Raw genomic sequence first — 23,444 nt, forward strand, 5'->3', positions numbered from 1 at the left:
GCACATATGAGTTTGAATAAAAAATGCTTTTCGTATTTGATTATATCTCATTAAGATACAAAACATGATAAGAATCGGAAAAGTCGTCCATTTCTGCATTATTATCGTATCCGCTGATTCACTGAACTTTGACACAAAACGTATATGAAATTAATCTGAACTGAATATTCTAATTATTCATAATCACACTATTTTTCATGCAAATAGGGTTGTTATGATATCTTAAATTTGGAATCATATTTGGTTTAACAGACAATAGAGCATATTCTATTCTACGGCACAGATTATTATTGTGCTAGTCAGTGTTAAAGTTCTATTTTCTATTTCTAATAGAATTACTGTTGTTAATATCAGAAGATTTTTTAAAACTTCAACGCGGTGAGTTTAAATTTTTCTTGCATTTATCGAATTTTTCTTTTTTTATTTTTGAGTAAATTATTCCGAAAATTATTTCTGTACATAACTAAATCGTGTACACAAATAAGTACAATAAAAACATGTTAAATAAATATTCTAAATATTTTTGCTTTTATTATTCTTCTACTATTATTTTAATTTTTTTCCAAAATTCGCATTGCTCTGTTTCCTTCTCTCTTGAAATTCGAAACATGAAATATTTTTTTACAACGATTTTTATGTATTTTTAATAATTATAAAACAACAACAAAAAATGTATTCAAAAGAGGCCAACTTATCGAGCAATATTTAAGATGTATTTAATTAAATTAAAAAAGAGTTCAAAATGAGGTGTCTTGTTAGACGGTTGTTTTATATATTTATAATAATTTTAATTTAAAAAAAAAAATTGTGTTAAACTGTGAGAAGAGGCGACACAAACGCCTATGGATATTAAGAATTTCTCGCTTAATAACAAAGAAATAATTTACGGGATCCAACATCATAAGATCACATTATGGCGAATACTTTTATAAATATGACAATTTGTAACACGCATAAATTTCTAACAAATTTTTGACTCGTATTAACGGACTATCAGTAAATTTTAAGAATATGGTGTTTTTTGTAAGAATTATAAATTACGTAACATTGTTATACTGAAGAAGACCGCGTGCGGTTGAAACGTTTATATGGAAGGTTTTTGTAATTTTAATATATTGTGTATGAAATAAAATTTAATTAGATACATCTTAAATATTGCTCGATAAATTGGCCTCTTTTGAATACATTTGTTGTTTTATACAATACACGAGCGAATAGAAAATTTTAATTGATATTTTAATAATTATATATTTGTAATAATAATACACATATAAAATCTTATTTATTTTAAGACTTTTTATTCTTAATGTCTTATAAATTTATGTGTTATCTTTTATTAGAATATTTCGCTATTCAGTATTATTAAATCCATTTATTTATTCCGTTAGCAAATTACTAAATAATAATAATAAAATTTTTGAAATTTAAATTAATTTTGCTAAGTATGATTAAGGTATTGATAAAATAATTAAAAAAATTTTATTATACAGGGTAGGCCATTTTAATCTTTCCACTAAAATTTCTCAAAATCCAAAAATTTAAGACAAAAATGTTTCAGATAAAAGTTGTATGGTTTCAAGGGGGACATGAGATGGTGTCATTGATTTGACCTTGAATAGCCATTTGAAGGTTACGTAAAGGTCAACTTCAATTTCTTAAATGGAACACTATATTTTTTCTTGCATACTTTTGTAGCTGACTTCGAGATCTTTCCAAAACACTACAATAAAATATTTTTTCATGAAGTATTTTTCGAGTTATTAAGGCTGCAAATTTGCAGTATTTTGACATAAAATACAAAATATCTTGGGAAATATTCATTTTTCGATTATCATACCTTAATACTTTTATGCACAGAATAATGAGACGAATCAATTGGTGTAAAGAAAACACATAGTTGTCTTAAAGAAAAATTATCTAACTGCTTATTGCAATTTTCATATTTTTTTTTAAAGGTAACTATGTGTTTTCTTTACATCAACTGATTTATCTCATTATTCTGTGCATAAAAGTATTAAGGTATGATAATCGAAAAATGAATATTTCCCAAGATATTTTGTATTTTATGTCAAAATACTGCAAATTTGCAGCCTTAATAACTCGAAAAATACTTCATGAAAAAATATTTTATTGTAGTGTTTTGGAAAGATCTCGAAGTCAGCTACAAAAGTATGCAAGAAAAAATATAGTGTTCCATTTAAGAAATTGAAGTTGACCTTCACGTAACCTTCAAATAGCTATTCAAGGTCAAATCAATGACACCATCTCATGTCCCCCTTGAAACCATACAACTTTTATCTGAAACATTTTTGTCTTAAATTTTTGGATTTTGTGAAATTTTAGTGGAAAGATTAAAATGGCCTACCCTGTATATATATATATATATATATATATACATATATATGTCGTAGGCCAATGGTTATGTTCAGCAAATAGCTTTCGACTAGCCAAATGCTATCTGCCATGTCAAATGGTTTTCGCCTTTTTTCAAATGTTACTTTCCTAGTCAAATGTTATTTTTCTAGTCAAATATTATTTGACTGAACCGCTGTAGGCAAATGGTATTTAGCATATACTTTTCCACACAAAGCGAGGTTCCACATGGGGTTAAAACTTTGCGCGCGAAGCGAGATTCAATCCAAACCTATATATGGTATGTCTAGTTTTTTGGTAGGGGACAGAACCCACTGTGTCCACGTATATACTTTTCCACGCGAAGGCGAGATTCCACATGGGTTTGCAACATTCCATGGGGTTGTAACATTGTATATTATGTTGTTTTGTCCATTTTCAGTGCGCAAAAGAGTTGTCATAAATTCGAAGTGTTCCATTCGGAACAATATCCAAATTTATTTCCATTTTCGTAAAAAACCTTCAGGCAAATGCTGTTTGCCTAGGAAAATAGCATTTGGACACAAATAAACGGGTGAAAGCCATTTGACATAGCAGATAGCATTTGACTAGTCAAAAGCTATTTGCTGAAAATAACCATTGGCCTATGACATATATATTTACCTTTAAAAAAAGGTAAAAAAAGGCACCCAGTTAATGGCATGCCAGTAACAAAAAATTACTCATTGCAAACCCATGTAGAATCCTATGAAAAATTAATCATTGCAAATCCATGTAAAATTGTATGAATAATTATCCATTGTAAACCCATGTAGAATCTTACTACAAAAGTAATGATATAAAAAAAAAATTGCACCAAGTGAAAGTAGAAACTTGTACCAGTGGAAAATTAAAATTGTAAACATATATAGAGTCGTATAATGAACTAGTAAATTAATATAATAGTAAATTAATATAAAATAAAATAAAAATTTTAGTTAAAAAACTTAACGCACTGCTAAATAATATTAAAATTAAATTATTTGTTACTTTAAAACTTATTGCAGTTAAAATATATTTTGTAGTTAAATTTATTTATGTAACTTTAAGCAATGTAAATGCATTGTAATTTTGAAACTTAGCAGAGCGTCCAGTTTTTTAAAAAAATTATGTCATTATTTTTTCCCCTCAAAGCCATAAAACTTTTATTTGAAACATTTTTTGAAAAAACTTTTCCTTTCCGAAATATTCGTATGTATTGATTAAAATGGTCTACCCTGTACATATATATAACTTTGAAATAAAATTTTATTAGTTTTTCTTTATAACTATCAGGATTTTTGAAAAATGGATAAAAACAAGCGATTCAATCCATATGTCAGAGTCAGTGCTGAAGAGGAAATCGTCATCTCTGGTATTGCCGGGCAATTTCCTAATTCTGATAATATAAAGGAATTACAGGAAAATCTTTTCAACAAAATGGATCTTGGTTCGAACGATCATCAACGCTGGACTGATTGTAATATTTTTCCAAGATTATATATCAGATTACTTATCAATTATATTTTTGACTAAAAAAATATTTATTTAGTAAAAAAATATTTATTGCAAATAAAATCCACATAACTTTTAACAATATAACAATATTATTTATATATAAATTATTTTAATATCTTGACAGATATCTATGAAATATTATAGTTTTAAATATAATAGTTTTAAAAATAAACTTTTAATTTAATTTTAGTTAATTTAATTTTAACTGTGTGTGTGTGTGTGTGTGTGTGTGTGTGTGTGTGTGTGTGTGTGTGTGTGTGTGTGTGTGTGTGTGTGTGTGTGAACTTTAACTAAGTTATTTTTTTGTTCATGCAATTTTTAACTTAACTAATAACTAGTTATTATTAATTTTATAAGCAATTAACTTTAACTTAACTTAATTTTAAAAAAATCATTAACTTATACAACCTTGTCATTTAGTAGAAAAATACTTATTGTATTTATACAATTATTATCCTTAATTTACCAATACAATATTGTGTTTACAAATTATTAAAACTTTGACAGATATATACGAAATGCCTCCTCGAATAGGAAAAATGAACGAAATACAAAAGTTTGACGCAGGATTCTTCGATATACCGCCTTCAGAAGCTCATGTACTTGATCCTGGAGTCAGAATATTACTCGAACATACTTACGAAGCAATCATTGATGCGGGTGTAAATCCAGCAGAATTAAAAGGAACGAACACAAGCGTCGTCACAGCAATAAGTGTTTCTGATGCCTATCTGGATTTAATATATGAGAAGCCTCACGTATGTGGTTTACGTATTGATTATTCAATAATTAAAGTATCAAAAATTGTTAAAAAAATACACTCTCCTTAAATTGTATAAAGATATTTATATGCAAAGTTGTTGAGTAATTGACCAAACTGACTATAGATGAATATCTTTATTTAAGCGACGTTTCGACCCTAAATTGGGTCTTTTTCCAGCTACAAAAATACAAAGAAATATAAGAAATTTGTTAGAAATTAATACAAAGAAAATAATGCCGTATTACTAAAGAAAATTAACCCACCTTAATTTTAATATACAAAAAATTATTTGTTAAACATATTTGCGACTAGAGACATATCTATTAGTAAAGATACATTAAAAGTTAAAAATTATTACACATTAACTGCCTAATACAAGTAAAAAGAAATATTTTTAAGTCTACATTTAATATATACATTAAATATATATGTATATTAAATATATATATATATATAAATATATATACATATTTTTTGTATATTTAACTAAATATATTTGATCAAATTGAATACTTAAAACGTTGCTAGTGGTATTTAAAATAGGAACGATATATTAAATTCGACCCAAACTAGCCAAGAAATTTTTATTTTATTTCCACAACGTTTTTTGACGATCCATCATAACGATAAGATGCGATTACTTTCTTTCAAAAGTTCTTTCAAAAGTTATTTCAAATGTTTTTAAAAAATTCCAATAATTATATTGTTGAATAATCATGACAACAGTGTCAACTAACTACGTTTATTACAAAGAAATTTTCACTTGAAAAGGACCAAAAACAGATGGTCGAAACGTTGTGGAAATAAAATAAAAATTTCTTGGCTAGTTTGGGTCGAATTTAATATATCGTTCCTATTTTAAATATATTTGATTAAATATATATTTGACAGAATTATATTTTATTCTTTATGTATATAGCAATGGTAATATGTTTTACATCTATAAATTCTTTTTGCGTTATTATAATCTCTTTCTGAGATTTTGTTGCATGATATAATTATACTCATACCAAATATTTACGTATATGAATAACTTCTTTTATATCAATTTATGTAGATAAATATTAAAAATTAGAAATTAAAAAAAATAAATGTATAGTACAAAAAAAGTGATATCCCTAACAAAATTACCTTTTTAAAAAAAGGTAAAAAAAGGTGCTAAGTCCGCGTAATGTCCCTGTAAAAATCTATCCTACAAAAATTAATAATATAAAAAAAATTATTCTAAGTAAAAATAAAAACTTTAAAATATTTTTATTTTATTTTTTAATTAACCAAAAAGGTTATATAAAATAATTTTTAATATCCAACATCCTACAAAAAATAATATTAAAAATTTGCAATAATTAAAAAAATTTAAAAATTTAAAAAAATATGTAGAAATTAAAAATTAAAAAAAATAAAAAATTTTTTTTTAAATTAAAAAATTAAAAAAACTTAGCACTGCTAAACTTTAATTGAAGAACATTCAAGCAAAGAAATACATTAATTTTAACATATTGTTTGTTTAAATACGCAGTGCTAAATTTTTTTAATTTTTTAATTTAAAAAAATTTTTTATTTTTTTATTTTTTAATTTTTTTAAATTTTTAATTTCTATATATTTAAAAAATTTTTTAATTTTAATTTTTTTATTTTTAATTTTTTTAATTATTGCAAATTTTTAATATTATTTTTTGTAGGATGTAGGAAATTAAACAATTATTTTAAATAACCTATTTGGTTAATTAAATAAAATTAAAATGTTTTAAAGTTTTTATTTTTACTTAGCATAATTTTTTTTATATTATTAATTTTTGTAGGAGAGATTTGTACAGGGACATTACGGGGACTTAGCACCTTTTTTTAAAAAGGTAATTTTTTTATCGTCATTAACGCTGTTCGCAAAATCAAAGATTGACATAAACTGAAGCTAATCAAAATAATAAAGAAGCACAGAGGTAAGACAGTAAACAATACACTAACAACTCGATACAGTCAAGGATATTAAAATATATTAAGAATATCGTCGTAAATAATATTTAAATTTTCTGTGTCTCTCTGCAGATTAATCGCGTCTTTATGTTTTTTAATGTATATCATCTCTCCGATTTTCCTTTTTTTATAATTAGCTTTGTTATGTAAAATGGAAACCGCAGTCCAATTAAATTCATGATTATATATCGTTCTATGGTTACTAACAACCGAGTGATTGCTCTCATGTTTATTAATATCCTTGAAATGTTCTCTAATACGAGTTTCAAGATAGCGCTTGGTTTGCCCAATATAACACGCAGTGCATTCCTTGCAAGTAATTTTATATATTACATTAGTTCTCCTATTTTTCGGCAAATGGTCCTTCCCTCTCACAATTAGCTCATCAAGTTTATTAGGCACATAGTATAAGACATCCATACCAAAGTTATTCAAAACATGTTGAACATTCTCACTTAACCCTTTGATATATGGCAGTACGACGCAACATGATACATTGTAGTTTGTTTTATCACTAACCCTTCAATCATTACTAATAGAGTAAAGATATTTTAATCTCTTGTTGATAATAGAGTTATATAAACGTTGAGGATAGCAATTGTTCGCGAGAATCTGTTTAACAGTCTCGATATTTTGTATGTGAAATTGTTTGTCCGAAAGTAGTATAGCTCTGTCTACGAGATTTAATATTGTGTTGACTTTGTATTTATGCGGGTGACTAGAGAAGTAATTAATGTATCTCCCTGAAAATGTCGGTTTCCTATGTCAATTAGTTATTAATCTATTATTTTGTCTTATAACAAAGGTCTCCAGAAAAATTAATACAACCCTTACTTTCTATCTTGTGTGTAAACAGTAACCGATTATGATAGTTATTAAAACGTAAAAGCACCTCATTAATGCAATCCTTGAAAACTATCATGAAAATAGCGTCCACGTATCTACAATAAGTTGTAATATTATATGGATAAGAAAATAATGCTAAATATACAAAAAAATTTCTCCGTTTAAATACCATGTCGCGCAATTGCTAACAGATTGCTGGATTACCCATTCTTGGATGCAGCAAAGCCATGATAGCAAACAGAATTTCTCATTGGCTCGGCATTACTGGACCATCGTATAACATCGATACTGCATGCAGTTCGAGTCATTTTGCTATGGTGGAGGCTTACAGGATGATTCGATCAGGCGTTTGCGATGCTGCTATTGTTGCTAGCGTTAATTTGTGCATCCATCCTTTTGTAACTCATCAGTTCTTTTGTCTGGGTATGTACAAAATTTTATTACTTTTAAAATTGTTGCGATTATCTTTTATCTAGATATATTTAAAATAAAATTATCTTCATCTTATCGAAGATGAATTTACATATTTTATCTTATATTTATCTAACTGATTTTAAAATCATCTATAAGCCACAACACTGCATGCATGCTTACATATATTTATATAAAAATTCTCAAGTACTTGCGATTCATAAATCAAGGAACTATAAAAAATATCTTTTAATTTATTTAAAAAATGAACTATTTATATTATTATTTTAGGGGTTCTTTCTGTTGATGGTTACTGTAAACCTTACGACGAGAAAGGCGCTGGTTACATGCGGAGTGATGCAGCTGTAGTAGTGTACCTACAAAAGACAAAAAACGCAAGGAGAATCTATGCGACTTTTGTCTATGGTAAAACCAACTGTGATGGCTTTAAAGAAGAAGGGATCACCTATCCATCGTTTGACAAGCAAAAAATGCTGCTGGAAGAATTTTACGAGGAATGCGGCGTCTCGCCTCTTCAGCTGTCTTACATAGAGGCTCATGCAACTGGTACCCTAGCTGGTGATCCTGTGGAACTTCAAGCCATTGATGAAGCTTTATGTTCCAAAAGAGACGGCCCTCTGTTATTGGGTTCAGTGAAGTCGAATATTGGACACTCCGAACCCGTTAGCGGTCATTGTCAAATTGCAAAAGTGAGTTTACAACAAAATAGGGTTAATACTATATATATGTATATGTAAGATTGTACAAGTATTTTTTAAAATTGTCAGTAATTTTTTATTATTTATTATTAATTAATCAGGATTGGGTAATGTATTCTTACTCATCGTTAATTAGTTTAAGGTTAAAAAAAAGTTAATAACAAAAAAATAGTTAGAGTTCTTGATGTCCAATTTTACCGATAAAACAATTTTTCTGCACCCTTTTTTTTATTATTTAAATAGAATAATAACCGCTTTTCCAAGATTAAAGCACATATAGAAGCAAAGCCGTGATCTATCGATTTTATATTTAAAACCAAAAAAAATTTTGAATTTTTTGTTAAAATTCTCTTAATGCAACAATATATTATAATGTTATATGTAATTTTGTGCAAGTATTTCTTTAATTGTCTGTCATTTTTTAAATTATGTATCGTAATTGTAAAAGATATTATTGTTAAAATTATACAACAAATGTATTCCTTTTGTGAAGATAATAATAGCGATGGAAACTGGTATAATCGCGCCTTCTATACATTTCAACCAACCACGGAAGGATATGACTGCTATTATTGAAGGAAGAATAAAAGTAATCACCGAACCGACAGAATTTAAGGGAGGTTACATCGGTATTAATTCTTTTGGATTTGGCGGTGCTAATGGCCACATATTACTGAAATCGAATCCAAAAATTAAAGTCATAAATAAAACAGATTATAATTTACCTAAGCTTGTGGCTGTATCTGGATGTACCGAGGAAGCAGTTAAAATTTTATTAGATAATGTAAGTATATTATAACTTATTTCACAAATAATTTAATCTTTCTTATATACGTGTATCTCATTTATAATTATTATTATTATGTATGTCATTTTAATTTATTGAACAAAATTATCTTTTCTTTAACAACTTTGATATTTTGTATTTTAAAATCAAAGTAGTTTAGGGCATATATATATTTATATTAAAAACCATATAACTTTTATTTGAAACATTTTTTTTATCTTTTTGTTTCGACGGTATTAACTCAAAAATAAAAAAAAAACAATTTAACTCCTTAAGTCAAGATACGCAACTACAAAATACAGGTCTCATATTTCTCAATGTTCTAAAACATATTCCAAGTTCATTAAACAGGGTGAGGGTCAGTTCCGACCGTTCCATTGTTAGAAAATCCCGTATATATTTTCAATTTTAATTAATTTTAAAAATATGCAATAAGATAGTTATTGTATAATTATAATTAGTAATGATATTTTTACAGGTACAGAATCGATCGATAGATGTAGAATATATCTCTCTGCTACATCGTATTCATAACCAAAATATAGAAGGTCATCCCTACAGAGGATACTTAATTGCTGGATCAAAATTATCCGATAACACAATAATTAAAATAAGACGCAACTTATGTACAAAAATACCTATTTGCTTTATATTCTCTGGAATTGGATCTCAATGTCTTAACATGGGTAAGTTTAAATCAAATATTACATTATATTACAATACAATATGTAATAATTTTTTAAGCTGTAACAAGTTTGTTTGCAATTATCATTTAACAATTTCTAAGTTCACATATTGATATTCTTACGTATATATATATATATATATATATATATATATATATATATATATATATAAAATTTTTAATTGCCAAATTTTAATTATGTATACGATTATAATTTTAATTTCTGAATTTTATTATTATTAGGCATGTCATTGCAAATATTAAAGCTGAATATATTATAAATGTAATTTTGTAATATAAAATTTAATAATAATATATATATATATATGTCATATTTGTATTACAAAATTAACATTTTTGGTTATTGAAATTAAATCTCAAATATGAGATTATTTCATATTTTAAATCTTGGCCGTGACCAAGTAAAATTTGGTGCCTTGTGCACAGATACTTAATCCTAACGAAAAATTTAGTTATCGTTAGGATAACGCACTGTCATCCGTGAGTTGGCTCTTACTGCCTGTCTTATACCTTTAAATTTATATTTATATTACAGAGCCTTGTTAAAAAACTCTTAGTTTATACACGCGGGCTTAAACGCGTTTGTTTATCAACATTATTACATATAGCAGAGAAAAGTATAGAATCGAAAGGATCTGAATAGCTCAGTTGGAAGAGCAGTCGCCCGGCAAGCGAAAGGTCTCGGGTTCGATTCCCGATTCAGCGACTTTCGGATCTATATTTTTCTCTTGCATTTACTTATTTCCGTAGGGGGGTGAAAGGGTTATTGAAATTAAGTCTCAAATATGAGATTATTTCATATTTTAAATCTTGGCCGTGACCAAGTAAAATTTGGTGCCTTGTGCACAGATACTTAATCCTAACGAAAAATTTAGTTATCGTTAGGATAACGCACTGTCATCCGCGAGTTGGCTCTTACTGCCTGTCTTATACCTTTAAATTTATATTTATATTACAGAGCCTTGTTAAAAAACTCTTAGTATATATATATTATTTCGTTTAATCTAACCAAATATAATTATGCACGCAAAGTGAAGTTATATTACTTTTTGATAATAAAATTTCAAAAATTACGACGCATACATGCAAAAATTATTATTGCAATTAATGCATAAAAAATATAGATATTAATTAATTATGCAACACATAAAAATGTAATATTTAAATCTTTAACAGAAAATATGAACGAAGAAATAAAATTTTCTACAAGAATCTTTTGTGTCAAATATCTACGCTTTTATTAAACTCGCGAGACTTCATATCCACGCGAGCGCGAGACCGAGATCACGTAACGAGTGAATCCACTGGTCACGTGACTACTGGACCGATGGTCATGTGACCATCGGTCCAGCGCTTGCGATACTCGATACCCCGCACAAGAATCAGTCGCGCGCGAGCCGCGCAACGTGATAGATGTGTGAGATGTATTAATCTCTAAAACACTGGATGGCGCATTTAATAAAATAACGTGTTACAAATTGAAAATCAAGCAATCATTTTTAATAAAGTAAAATATGCTATAAAATACTATAAATGTATATAGTTTATATTTTAATTTAAATGAATAATATACCGAAGTTTGAAACTTTTATGTCAATGTGCTAATTTCATATACTAAAAAGTGCATATTTTACCATATCTGAAGATCGCTGCCGGATCTTCAAAGCGTAACACGCTTTTCTCATTTTTTTTCATAGTATATGCTATTCAATAATGTTATATAGAGATCAATGGATGAAAAAAATAGAAAGAGAGAGTTGCTTTCATCAGGCCCGATTCATTATTGACTGCAAAGTTGGATGTTGGAATGGAAGCGCGCAAATATTTTGATCGAAAGATCAATAATTTTTTTGTAGAAAATTATTTTTTTTGTTTTTTGTTAAAAATCTATATATTGAATTTTTCTATAAATTACGTAATTAATAAATATATTTCTATGCATGCATTGCAATAATAATTTTATACATGCGTTGCAATCTTTAGGTTTTAATGTCAAAGAATTTCGCTTCGCGCACGTAATTGTATTAGTAATTAGATTAGACTAAACAAAATGAGAAAATTTTATATAAAGAGATACATATATATATATATACAATATAATTCTCAAACAATACAATAGAAATTCTGCAAATTAAAATTATGTACATAATAGAAATTCAATAAATTAAAATTATATACATAATGGAACTTCGGGAATTAAAATCATGTACATAATACAAATTCGAGAATTAAAACTATGTATATAATAAAAATTTGAAAATTAAAAGTATGTACATAATGTAAATTCAACGAACTAAAATTATGTATATAATAGAAATTTGGCGAATTAAAATTATGTACATAAAAATTCGGTGAATTAAAATTATGGTCATAGCATCAAGCAATTATCATAGCGAAGAATAATAATTTGACAGTTGTAAAATATACATTGGAAACGATATCAAAGGAGGAGGCGCTTGTGGTGTTTAGTAAAACTATAAAAATCACGTAAAAAATAGAAATAAGCAATTTCAAAGAACATTTATTTGTGCTAATGAGATTAATTATATATATATGTCAAAAACATTAAATTATTTAAAACAATGTATCAATAATATTATATAATAATTTAACAATATTCTGTTAAAACATTGGCAGGTCGTGCTTTAATGAAATTTCCAGTATTCACTAAAGCAGTTCAGAAATGCGATACAGTTTTGAAACCTCACAGTATATTTATCATCGATATTCTGACAAATGAAGACAAACATATTCTCGACAATGTAGTCAATTTATTCGTAGGTCTTATTGGACTACAGGTATAAATACACGTATATAAATAAAATATGTCTATATTATATTGCAGAGTTTTTCTGTACTTATTTTAATTTTTATAAAGCGCGTATCAGTTTTTTATTTTACAACTTAAAGATTCTGTGAACAAACTGAAATTGAAAGTAGCCTGTCATATATATATATATATATAATTGCATGCAGAAAGAAAAATTTATAATATTTTATAATATTGTTGTATTCCGAAAAAATAGAGAGTTGGATGTTTTATACGTATTGCAGATCGGAATAGTTGATCTTTTAACGAGTATCGGAATAACTCCCGATATTATAATGGGTCATTCCATTGGTGAATTGATTTGTGGATACGCCGATGGATGCTTGACTGCCGAAGAGACGATCATGTTAGCATATCATGTCGGTTTAGCATTTTACAACTCAAAAATAATAGATGGTTCAATGGCCGAAATTAATCTCGATTTTAAAACTATGAAGAATATGTGTCCACCGGATATCGATGTAGCTTGTTACAATAGTCAACATAATTCCATTGTTAGTGGACCAACAGACTCTGTAAAAGCATTTCTCGCTAAACTACAGGTTTGAAAATAGTATAAATAATATTTATCACGCTTATTATAAGGTTGAATTTAATAAATAATAAAGTTCTCGTTTCTTCAGAATAACAACATTTCTGCAAGAGAAATTTCCTGCGGACGTATACCTTTTCATAGTCGTTACGTCGAGACCGCAAAAATTAAACTTTTCAATTACTTGAATAAAATATTGCCTGAGAAATTGTCTCCTAGCTCAAAGTGGTTGAGTGTGTTCTCTTGTAAAGAATTCAGCGCATCTTCAATGTCATGTTTAGCAAAATATTATGCAAATTATCTGATAGCCCCGGTTTTATTTTCGAAAATTGTGCATTTAATTCCAAATGACGCAGTGACGATTGAAATAGGACCTCACAATATGCTACAATATGTTCTCAATTATTCTTTAGAGCCCACAGTGATAAATGTCGCGTTATACGAATTCTCTGATAAACCGGATATGGAAATATTTTTAGACGGAATTGGAAAACTTTATAATGCTGGACTACAGCCACAAATCGCAAATTTATATCCGAAAGTCAAGTTTCCTGTAAGTCGTGGTACATCCATGATATCTTATCTTGTAAGGTAAATTCTATTTAAGATTAAAAAGATTTTTGTGCTAAGATTAAAAAATAATAGAATTTTGAAAAATTTGAAATTAAATTTTATTTTTTTTCCAATTGTTTAAGGCAGTAAAATAATACAAAATAATGTTTTATACATTATGTTAAATTAATAACATGTTTTACAGATGGGATCATTCCGAAGATTGGTACACATATCGTTATAGCGGACAAAAAAAACTTAATATAAGAGAAACAGCTATTAGTATTCAAACTACAGAGGACGAATTTATGTATATGACTGGACATGTCGTTAATGGAAAAAATTTATTACCGGCTACAGGATATCTTTTGCTTATATGGCAGATGGTCGGCTGGTTAAGGAAGGAACATCACGTTGATATATCAATTGTATTTGAAGATGTCAGTTTTCTACGTTCTATTATTTTATCACCACAAAATGCAAGCATTTTAACTCTTATGATCCAGCAAGGTAACATATATACAATCAAATTTATTTATACAAAATTCATTGTCCTATGTTTAGATAAGTTACATATGCAAATATGAATCATAATTGGTCTACAAAAAATTTTAATTTCCATGATTTTGATGTCTTATTTTTATTATTGGCTCATATAATTTTCAGAGTTTTATTAAAAAATATAGCATAGAATATGTTTTCCCGAACTACATTTTATACAATCAATATGAAATTTATATTTTTTATTATTTGTATCTATATTAATTTTGCACTGAAGATGGTCTAAATAAGACTAAAACGTTTGTGTAATAATATATTTATTAAAATAAATAATAATTTTTAGCCATAATAACCGGCATCGGCTCTCAGCTCTTATTCTATTCTGTGATTTATTAATCTTGCGAGCACATTTTGATTTTATTTTAATTTTATTTTTATTTTTAATTTTTATTTTTATTTTTATTTATGTCAATATTGTTATAGGTAGTAACAAATTTGAAATAATCGAAGGAGGCAATCCTGTCGTTACTGGAACAGTCCGAATTCCAGATAATATAGAAGACGAGAAAATATGTCCTACATTTATCGATCGAAAAGACAATGACGATGAGGAAATGAACACGAAAGATATCTATAAGGAATTGAAACTTCGTGGATATCAGTATATTGACGAATTTTGTGGACTCAAAAGTGCCTCGATCACGGGAAGGAATGGTCATATTGCTTGGACTGATAACTGGGTAACATTTATGGACAATATGTTGCAGTTGATGATTTTAGGTCAGAGTTCGAGAAGCCTTATGGTACCAACAAAAATTCGTAAAGCAGTAATCGATCCGAAATCTCACATGAAATACATCGAAAAACTTTCAAATGAAGAAAGTCGTAAGTTTTCAATATTATACACATATGGAATATACAAATTATATATAAAATCACAAATTTACAATTTGCTAGATAAAATTAAAATGATGTCAATTCATCTCAGATATAACAAAAATAATTTTGTTTTAAATATATCTAGATAAAAGATAAATTTATAAGGCAATTCATCAAAATAACTTTATAATAATTTTATTTTTAGAACCGATTATGTAACACAGTTACAAAAAATCTAAATTATAAATATATATATAAGAGAAGTAAAATTATACTCATATTTTTTTTGTAAATTTTTAACGCTGACTGCTTTAATTCTTTAAAAAATACTTAAATATTTTTATGTGATATGACATTAAATGAAATAATCTTAACATATTAAAAGGATAAATAATTTTTACGATCAATACTGGCTAATAAATATTTAATTAATCACCGCAACGTTTCGACCATGGATTTTGGTCCTTATCAAGTGTACTTAAAATTAAAAATCGTGAACATATTATGCGAACAAAACTTTTTGTCATACTGTCGCTCTTGTGTTGCTAGTTTGATATCAGATTGAATTACCAGGTTGACAGTATGACAAGAAGTTTCGTTTGCATAATATGTTCACGGTTTTTAATTTTAAGTACACTTGATAAGGACCAAAATCCATGGTACAAATGTTGTGGTGATTAATTAAATATTTATTAGCCAGTATTGATCGTACAAATTATTTATCCTATTAATTATTGACTGGCAACATCAAGAATTCAATTATTTACTTGACATACTATTCTAAATAACTCAGTAAATAACACTATTTCATCTAAGGTATGCCAATATAGATAGAAAATATATTTTTATTCTGCATACAAAGATAAGATGAGGCGAAAACTTCATCTAGATAATCATCTTTATAATAATAACTAGATAATACTGCTAACATGTCATCGTATGTGTGTTATATTGCAGAAGTCCTTGTACAACATTATAAGAATATAGACGTCTTAATATCTGGAGGAATAGAAATATCAGGCCTTATAGCCACACCTATATGTCGTCGACAAAGAACAGTCAATCCTGTTCTTGAAGAGTACAAGTTTGTTGGTCATCGAGATCTAAATGTGATATCTTTTCCGGAGGTAATAAGTATGTCGGTGCACCTTGCTCTTGAATGTTACAACATGATAAATGTAAAAATCATTGAATTCGTCGAAGACAGCGATCAAGTGATGCCGGAGAATTTAAATTGTTTATTCGTGAGTAAAGTTTTAGATGATATACCGCTAATGCAATCTAGTATCAAACTGGTAGCAACACAAGAGCGATTCAAAGACATCACTTTGCCCGACAATGTTTTTACAGTAGAATTTGGCAAACTAACAAAGAAAGAAAATTCTTTGATGACCATAGCTTACGGAATTCTAACAAAAAATAAAGACGAATTATACGAACAATTGTTGTCTTTCATAATGCCGATGGGATTTCTCTTGATATGGGAAGAATTAGATGCCACCTACGACTACTTATGTCTCGAGAAGTATGGGTTAAAAGTAATTTTGGAGAAACGCACCAGAGATAAGACTTTTGTAATGTTAAGAAAAATGCAATGTGTTGTAAAGATTCAGCAGATAGTGCATGTAAACAATTATGATTTCTCATGGGTAGACAAACTAAAATCATTTATGAATGAAAAAAATGAGCATGAAAGTACAAGGATAATACTGACTGCTGAAGGAGACCTTGAAAATGGACTGATTGGTCTTGTCAATTGTTTGCGAAGAGAACCAGGTGGTGAAATGATCAGAGGTGTCTTTATTCAAGATAATGATGTACCTATTTTCTCTTTACAAGAATCATTGTTTACGGATCAGCTACAGCTGGATTTACCTATTAATGTTATACGTTCCGGTAACATTTGGGGATCATACAGGCATTTTCTGTTACCACCACTAGAACCAAAACTAGTAGAGAGTGCTCACGTTACTCAGGTGGTACGTTAAGGAAATTTCATATTTACAAAAAATTAAAATAATATTTTGTGATACCTATATTTATAATTTGAGGATATTCTTAACTTAATATGTTAACTTTAATTTTGATATTAAAATTATATGTTATATTTATTTATGTTAGACACCTGGTGACCTGAGTAGCCTTTGTTGGGCGCAAAACAGGACATTTATGGTCAACGATGATGATAAGGAAAATTTAGTAAGAATAGTTTATGCGTCTATTAATTTTAGAGATGTCATGATAGCCAGCGGTAGACTCAACTTTGAATCTATCTCAGACGTACCAAATAATGATTCTTTACTTGGAATGGAATATGTTGGTTTTGATAAGAATGGGCAAAGGATAATGGGCATGTGTGAATCTGGGTTAGTGATATGGACACTTTTAATTAATATATTTTTTTAGTACATAAACTGTTATATTAAACAATCTCGATTAAAGATTTTTTTTATTCATGATTTTAATAATTGCTCGTTTTAATTGGCCTAATTATGTAATAATAGTAATTTTACCATACTCGAGCTTAATGCAATATTTATTTTATTGATTGTATTGTATATTGTTTATTGTTTTATCAAATAATAATGTAATAAATAATAAAATATTTCAATACTTTATCATTTTATTAATACTTATTTATTATAATGAAAATTTCAATTGCCTTTATGTATACGATAAGACAGAAAATTCGCTGAGCAATCAACGTGTTAATGGTTATATTTAATATAAATAATATATTTTATACTTTTTGAAATAATTTTTGAAATGATTATTTTCAGAGGAATCGCTAATATTCGCGTAGCTGACAAATATCTCAGTTGGATCATACCTGACAACTTGACGATGGAAGAAGCTGCGACGATTCCTTGCGCATATTGCACGTGCTATTACGCTTTATATTTGAAAGGTAAAATAAAAAAGGGCGACAAAGTGTTGATTCACTCCGGTACAGGAGGCGTCGGTCAAGCTGCGATTCATCTCGCGCTTTGTGAAGGTTGCGAAGTGTTTACGACGGTTGGGACTGCCGAGAAACGAAACTTTATAAGAAAAACCTTTCCCTCCATACCCGAAAATCATATCGGAAATTCTCGAGACACGAGTTTCGAGCAAATGATTATCCAGGGAACGGAAGGTCGCGGAGTGGATATCGTATTGAATTCCTTAGTCGAGGAGAAACTGCTAGCGTCCGTTCGTTGCCTAGCAAAGGGCGGCCGTTTCCTCGAAATTGGAAAGTTTGACATGTTTGCTAATAGTCCTTTGGAAATATCTTCATTCTCAAAAGGCATTAGCTTCCACGGCATTTTATTAGATAAATTATTCTCTGCAAAACCGGAGGGTAAGACAGTACTGAGAAGCAAAATAGTAGAAGGTTTAAAGAATGGTGCTATCAAACCATTATGCAGGAAAGTCTTCAAAAAGGATGAAGTAGAAGTTGCGTTTAGATACATGGCTGCTGGAAAGCACATTGGCAAGGTATGATTATTTTTCATTATATATTTAATGAAAGAATTAATTTTTATTTGATTATTATTTAATTTATTAATTTCATTGAATATTTTGTATTGCTAGCAGATTAATAAATCAAGGTATTTTTATATAAATTCGATCAATGCTATAAATTGTTTATTTGTTACAATGTTTTGATCATTTACAAAAAGATATAAACAGTTTAGATAATACCTATGACAAAATAATAAAGGTCGTTTAACTTGTGTTTAGTTAAAACTGTTCATTTGTTTAACTCATTTCCATCAGGACACAACGATTCTCTCATGTATTGAGGGAATGTATTGTGCCGCTAACATTATATTGCATTAGAACGTATGTATCTTCGTCTTTTTATTATATTTTTGAAACCGTAATTGTAAATTATTACTATACATATAGATAATTCTCTTGTATTATATAGTTGTACTTGAAAAGGACCTAAACCGAAACATCGTAACAAATAAACAATTTATAGCTAGTATTGGTCGAATTTACATATATAAAAGTACCATAATTCTATTAAATAGTTTTATTATATTTTCGTAGTATGAAACGCGACATATATTTAAGAAGTTTATTTTTTTTGCCTACATTCTTACAGGTTTCTATCTGTAATCTTCATTTCAAACTGTCTTAATTTTTTCTAACATCCTTCATATTTCTTATGTTATTTTTATTTAACTATTTTTCGGCTATACAGAATAAAAAATTTTTTTTAACAATCAAAGTATTTATTTGCAAATTAGGTTATATATAAAAAACTAAAATGTTAAATAAAACAGTTTTTGTATTGGATCCTTCGAATTATGTCGTAGTTACGATCAATAAAAAAATTGATTAGAAAACTGTAATTAATTATTTAGCCTTGTTGATTTTTTATATAAAAACACAAGAATCCAAATTTTGTATTATGAATACTTAAATTCTAGAAAAGTATTTTTCATTCTGTATAGGCAATAAATAATATTTGTCGATGAAGCAAACAAAGATAGGACCTCATAATATTTTTAAGTGTGTATGTATTCTTTTTGTATTTGTTTTAAATTAATATAATTTGTAGATAATAATAAAAGTTCACAATGAAGATGAATCCTTGGATGCGCCTATACTTGCACAACCCCGCTATTATTGCCTCGAACACAAATCTTACATTGTTTTGGGTGGCCTAGGTGGTTTCGGTCTAGAATTAATTGATTGGTTGATTTCACGTGGTGCAAAAAATCTAGTTCTGACATCGCGAACTGGTATAAAGAACGGTTATCAGCGATCGAGAGTAAAGTTGTGGCAATCACAAGGGGTGAACATACAAATCGTGACAGCTGTTGATACTTCGAAATACGAAGACTGTAAATCTCTGTTAAAATTTGCCGAAAAACAAGGTCCTGTGGATGCTATATTCAATCTCGCAGTTGTGTTGAAAGATAGCATATTCAATAATCAGTCTCCAGAGACTTTCGAAGAATCCTTTTTGTCAAAAGCATGGACGACAAAGAAAATGGACGAATTATCGAGAACAATTTGTCCTCAACTTCGACATTTTGTCGTTTTTTCTTCCGTTTCATGTGGAAGAGGAAACGCAGGCCAAACAAATTACGGAATGGCTAATTCCGTAATGGAAAGAATTTGTGAGAGAAGAAAGAAAAAGGGTCTACATGGTTTGGCTATACAATGGGGCGCTATTGGTAATGTTGGGCTTGTCGCAGATATGCAAGAAGACAATAAAGAACTTGTTATTGGAGGTACATTGCAACAAGAAATATCCTCTTGTTTGAATACATTAGAAGCATTCTTGCTACAAGATCGGCCAATCGTAAGCAGCATGATTGTTGCTGAGAAAAGAGAAGGTCTTGGTCAAGCGACGAATCCGTTTGAAGCTGTTGCAAATATTATGGGTAAGTTTATAAATACTATTATGTAAAAAAATTTGTGATAAAACATTTATATTAATCAACTATTATTTTATTATGCATTAAAATTATTGAAAGAAACTTAAACTTTTAATCGCAAATGTTGCTGTTTCAAATATTATCTACTTGTTAATTATATTTAAATATCTAATTTTTTCAAATATTTTCTAAAATAGAATTGAAAAATCCACATTTGGCGCCGCCAACTTTCTTAACCCTGACTTATATATATATATATATATATATATATATATATATATATATATAAATAATTATTAATTGTACATTATAAAATTATGACAAGTAATCAAGTGCATTATAAATTGAGAGAAACGTAAACTTTAACCGCAAATTTTTATATCCCCGTTTTAAGTACGATCCCCTTAAAATGATATTTGAATATTTAATTTTTTCTAATATTTTCTAAAATAGGATTGAAAAATCCACATTTGGCGCCGCAAAACATGTCACTGGCCGAACTAGGAATGGATTCAATGATGGCAGTGGAAATTAAACAGACGTTGGAGAGAGAATTCGATATTTTATTGACAGCACAAGATATTCGAAATCTCAATTTTGCTAAACTCAAACAAATGACAAATACAGACAAGCAAGAAGAGGTCCCTGATGCCACTGATGCTGAAGCAAATAAGTTGGACGGGTTAAATATGTTGACACGAAAACTCAACGATTCGGATTTGAATCCAGATATCTATGTAAGAGTCGGTACAAAGAGGGAAGCTGTTGGAAGCGAAGTATTTCTTATACCAGGAATCGATGGCTGTGCCAGAGTATATAAACTGGTAGAATCGAAAATTAAATCCTCGGCGACGTGTTTACAACACGGTGTATTTCATATTCCGGGTGTCACTCGTTCAATAACGAAATCAGCAGCGTATTTTTTGCCTGTATGGAATTATAAGATAATCTACTTGAAATAATCATACACACCTTTTTTTACATACCATATTATATAGGGATATTTTTCTTTTTTCTAGTATGTATTAGAGAAAATGAAAGGTCAAAAGGAATTTTTGATTGTGGGTTATTCATTTGGATGTTTAATTGCCATCGAATTAGCAAGATTATTGGAAGCTAAGAATTTCTCTGGACGTTTAATAATTATTGATGGTGCTCCTGATCTAATGAAATTTTTGGTTGAGAAAGTTCTTAATCAACAGTCGGAGCAAGAACTACAAAATGACATTATAATTCGTTTGATGAAAATGTATCTTAAATTTAATACTGAAATGGTAAATCTCAAAATTACAATTTGAATTTTTTTTGCAAAATTAATTTATGTAATTGTGTTTATATATAGTTAATATGTTGAACAAATATAAAATAATTAAATTATTTATAAAATATAATAAAATAAAAGTTTTTTTAACGTTCAGATTGTTCACTTTTTTTTTATTTATTGTGCATAATATAATATATTATTTTATTATTTACAGCTTACATTGGAGTTGAATAAGTGCAATACATGGGAAAAGAAGTTAGAAGTAATTACTCATTATACGAAGGACATCACTGATTTAACTGTTGAAAATCAAAAATTCTTATGTTCAACTTTATACGATCATATAATTGCTGTAAAAGATTATAACATATCTTCGTTGCCGCGCTTAAAGTCATCTATAATATTTTTAAAACCTACACTTGCGCCTTTCAATTTCATCGAGGAGGATTGTGGTTTATACAAGGTAAAATTGATGAGATCGTAAACTATTTTATTAATTTTAAGAAATTTTTACAAGAGAAATTTTTTTTAGGTCACTGAAGGTGCAATACAAATTCATTACGTGGAAGGTACTCATATCTCATTGATGGACAATGACAAAATAGCATCATTTATTAACGAAGCGTTGTAAATTAAAAATTATGAACATTATTCAACAATAATTATACAATATAATATAGAAATAATTATACATGAAAATATATCAAGTCTTAATTATCTGAAACATTTTCGAAATGTTAATGTAGACAAAATTAATATATATTTGATAATTATTGTAATCACGTACTTTTTTAGCCAAAGCAAAATTAAATTAAATTAAATTAAAATAATAAAAGACAAGATTGGTAGAGAAATATGAAATTATTTCTAGTTTCCACCGCTTTATTTATTATGGACGATATTAATTTTAAAAAAAGATGCTCTATTTCTTTCAAAATTCTATCATCACATATAAGAAGTATATATAATATGTATTGCATTAATTTTGACATTTGACTATAGCACATATGAGTTTGAATAAAAAATGCTTTTCGCATTTGTATACATCTCATTAAAATGCAAAACAAAATAAGAATCGCAAAAGTCGCCCATTTCTGCATTATTATCGTATTCGCTGTACTTTGTGACACAAAACGTATATACAATAAAATTAATCTGAACTGAATGTTCTAATTATTCATAACCACACTATTTTTCATGCAAATAGGGTTGTTATGATATCTTAAATTTGGAATCATATTTGGTTTAACAGACAATAGAGCATATTCTATTCTACGGCACGGATTATTATTGTCTTAGTCAGTGTTAAAGTTCCATTTGTTATATCCCTAAGAGATATAACTATTAATGTATAACTACTCGTATTACATCCGCTTGGTGACGGACACTGACCGCGTAAAAACGCATACGCTGCGAG

The 23,444-nt window shown here is 28.1% G+C and overlaps 1 protein-coding gene across 1 annotated transcript; it reads left to right on the plus strand.

Moving 5' to 3' along the window:
• Positions 1-231: 231 nt before the first annotated feature.
• LOC146720228 (fatty acid synthase-like) lies at positions 232-23,192 on the plus strand. Its single transcript, XM_085488910.1, has 20 exons — positions 232-378; positions 3,667-3,850; positions 4,396-4,646; positions 7,663-7,894; positions 8,174-8,592; positions 9,095-9,385; positions 9,867-10,074; positions 12,732-12,892; positions 13,149-13,466; positions 13,548-14,047; positions 14,214-14,518; positions 14,993-15,394; positions 16,346-17,367; positions 17,510-17,754; positions 18,169-18,862; positions 19,938-20,769; positions 21,217-21,692; positions 21,783-22,037; positions 22,242-22,490; positions 22,560-23,192. Exons 2-20 carry the CDS (start codon positions 3,679-3,681, stop codon positions 22,656-22,658), a joined length of 7,131 nt encoding a protein of 2,376 aa, XP_085345036.1. The 5' UTR covers positions 232-378; positions 3,667-3,678; the 3' UTR covers positions 22,659-23,192.
• Positions 23,193-23,444: the final 252 nt, after the last annotated feature.

Source organism: Nylanderia fulva, unplaced genomic scaffold (genome assembly GCF_048542155.1).
Source record: "Nylanderia fulva isolate GAGA-0341 unplaced genomic scaffold, ASM4854215v1 Scaffold74, whole genome shotgun sequence".
NCBI classification, from domain to species: domain Eukaryota; kingdom Metazoa; phylum Arthropoda; class Insecta; order Hymenoptera; family Formicidae; genus Nylanderia; species Nylanderia fulva.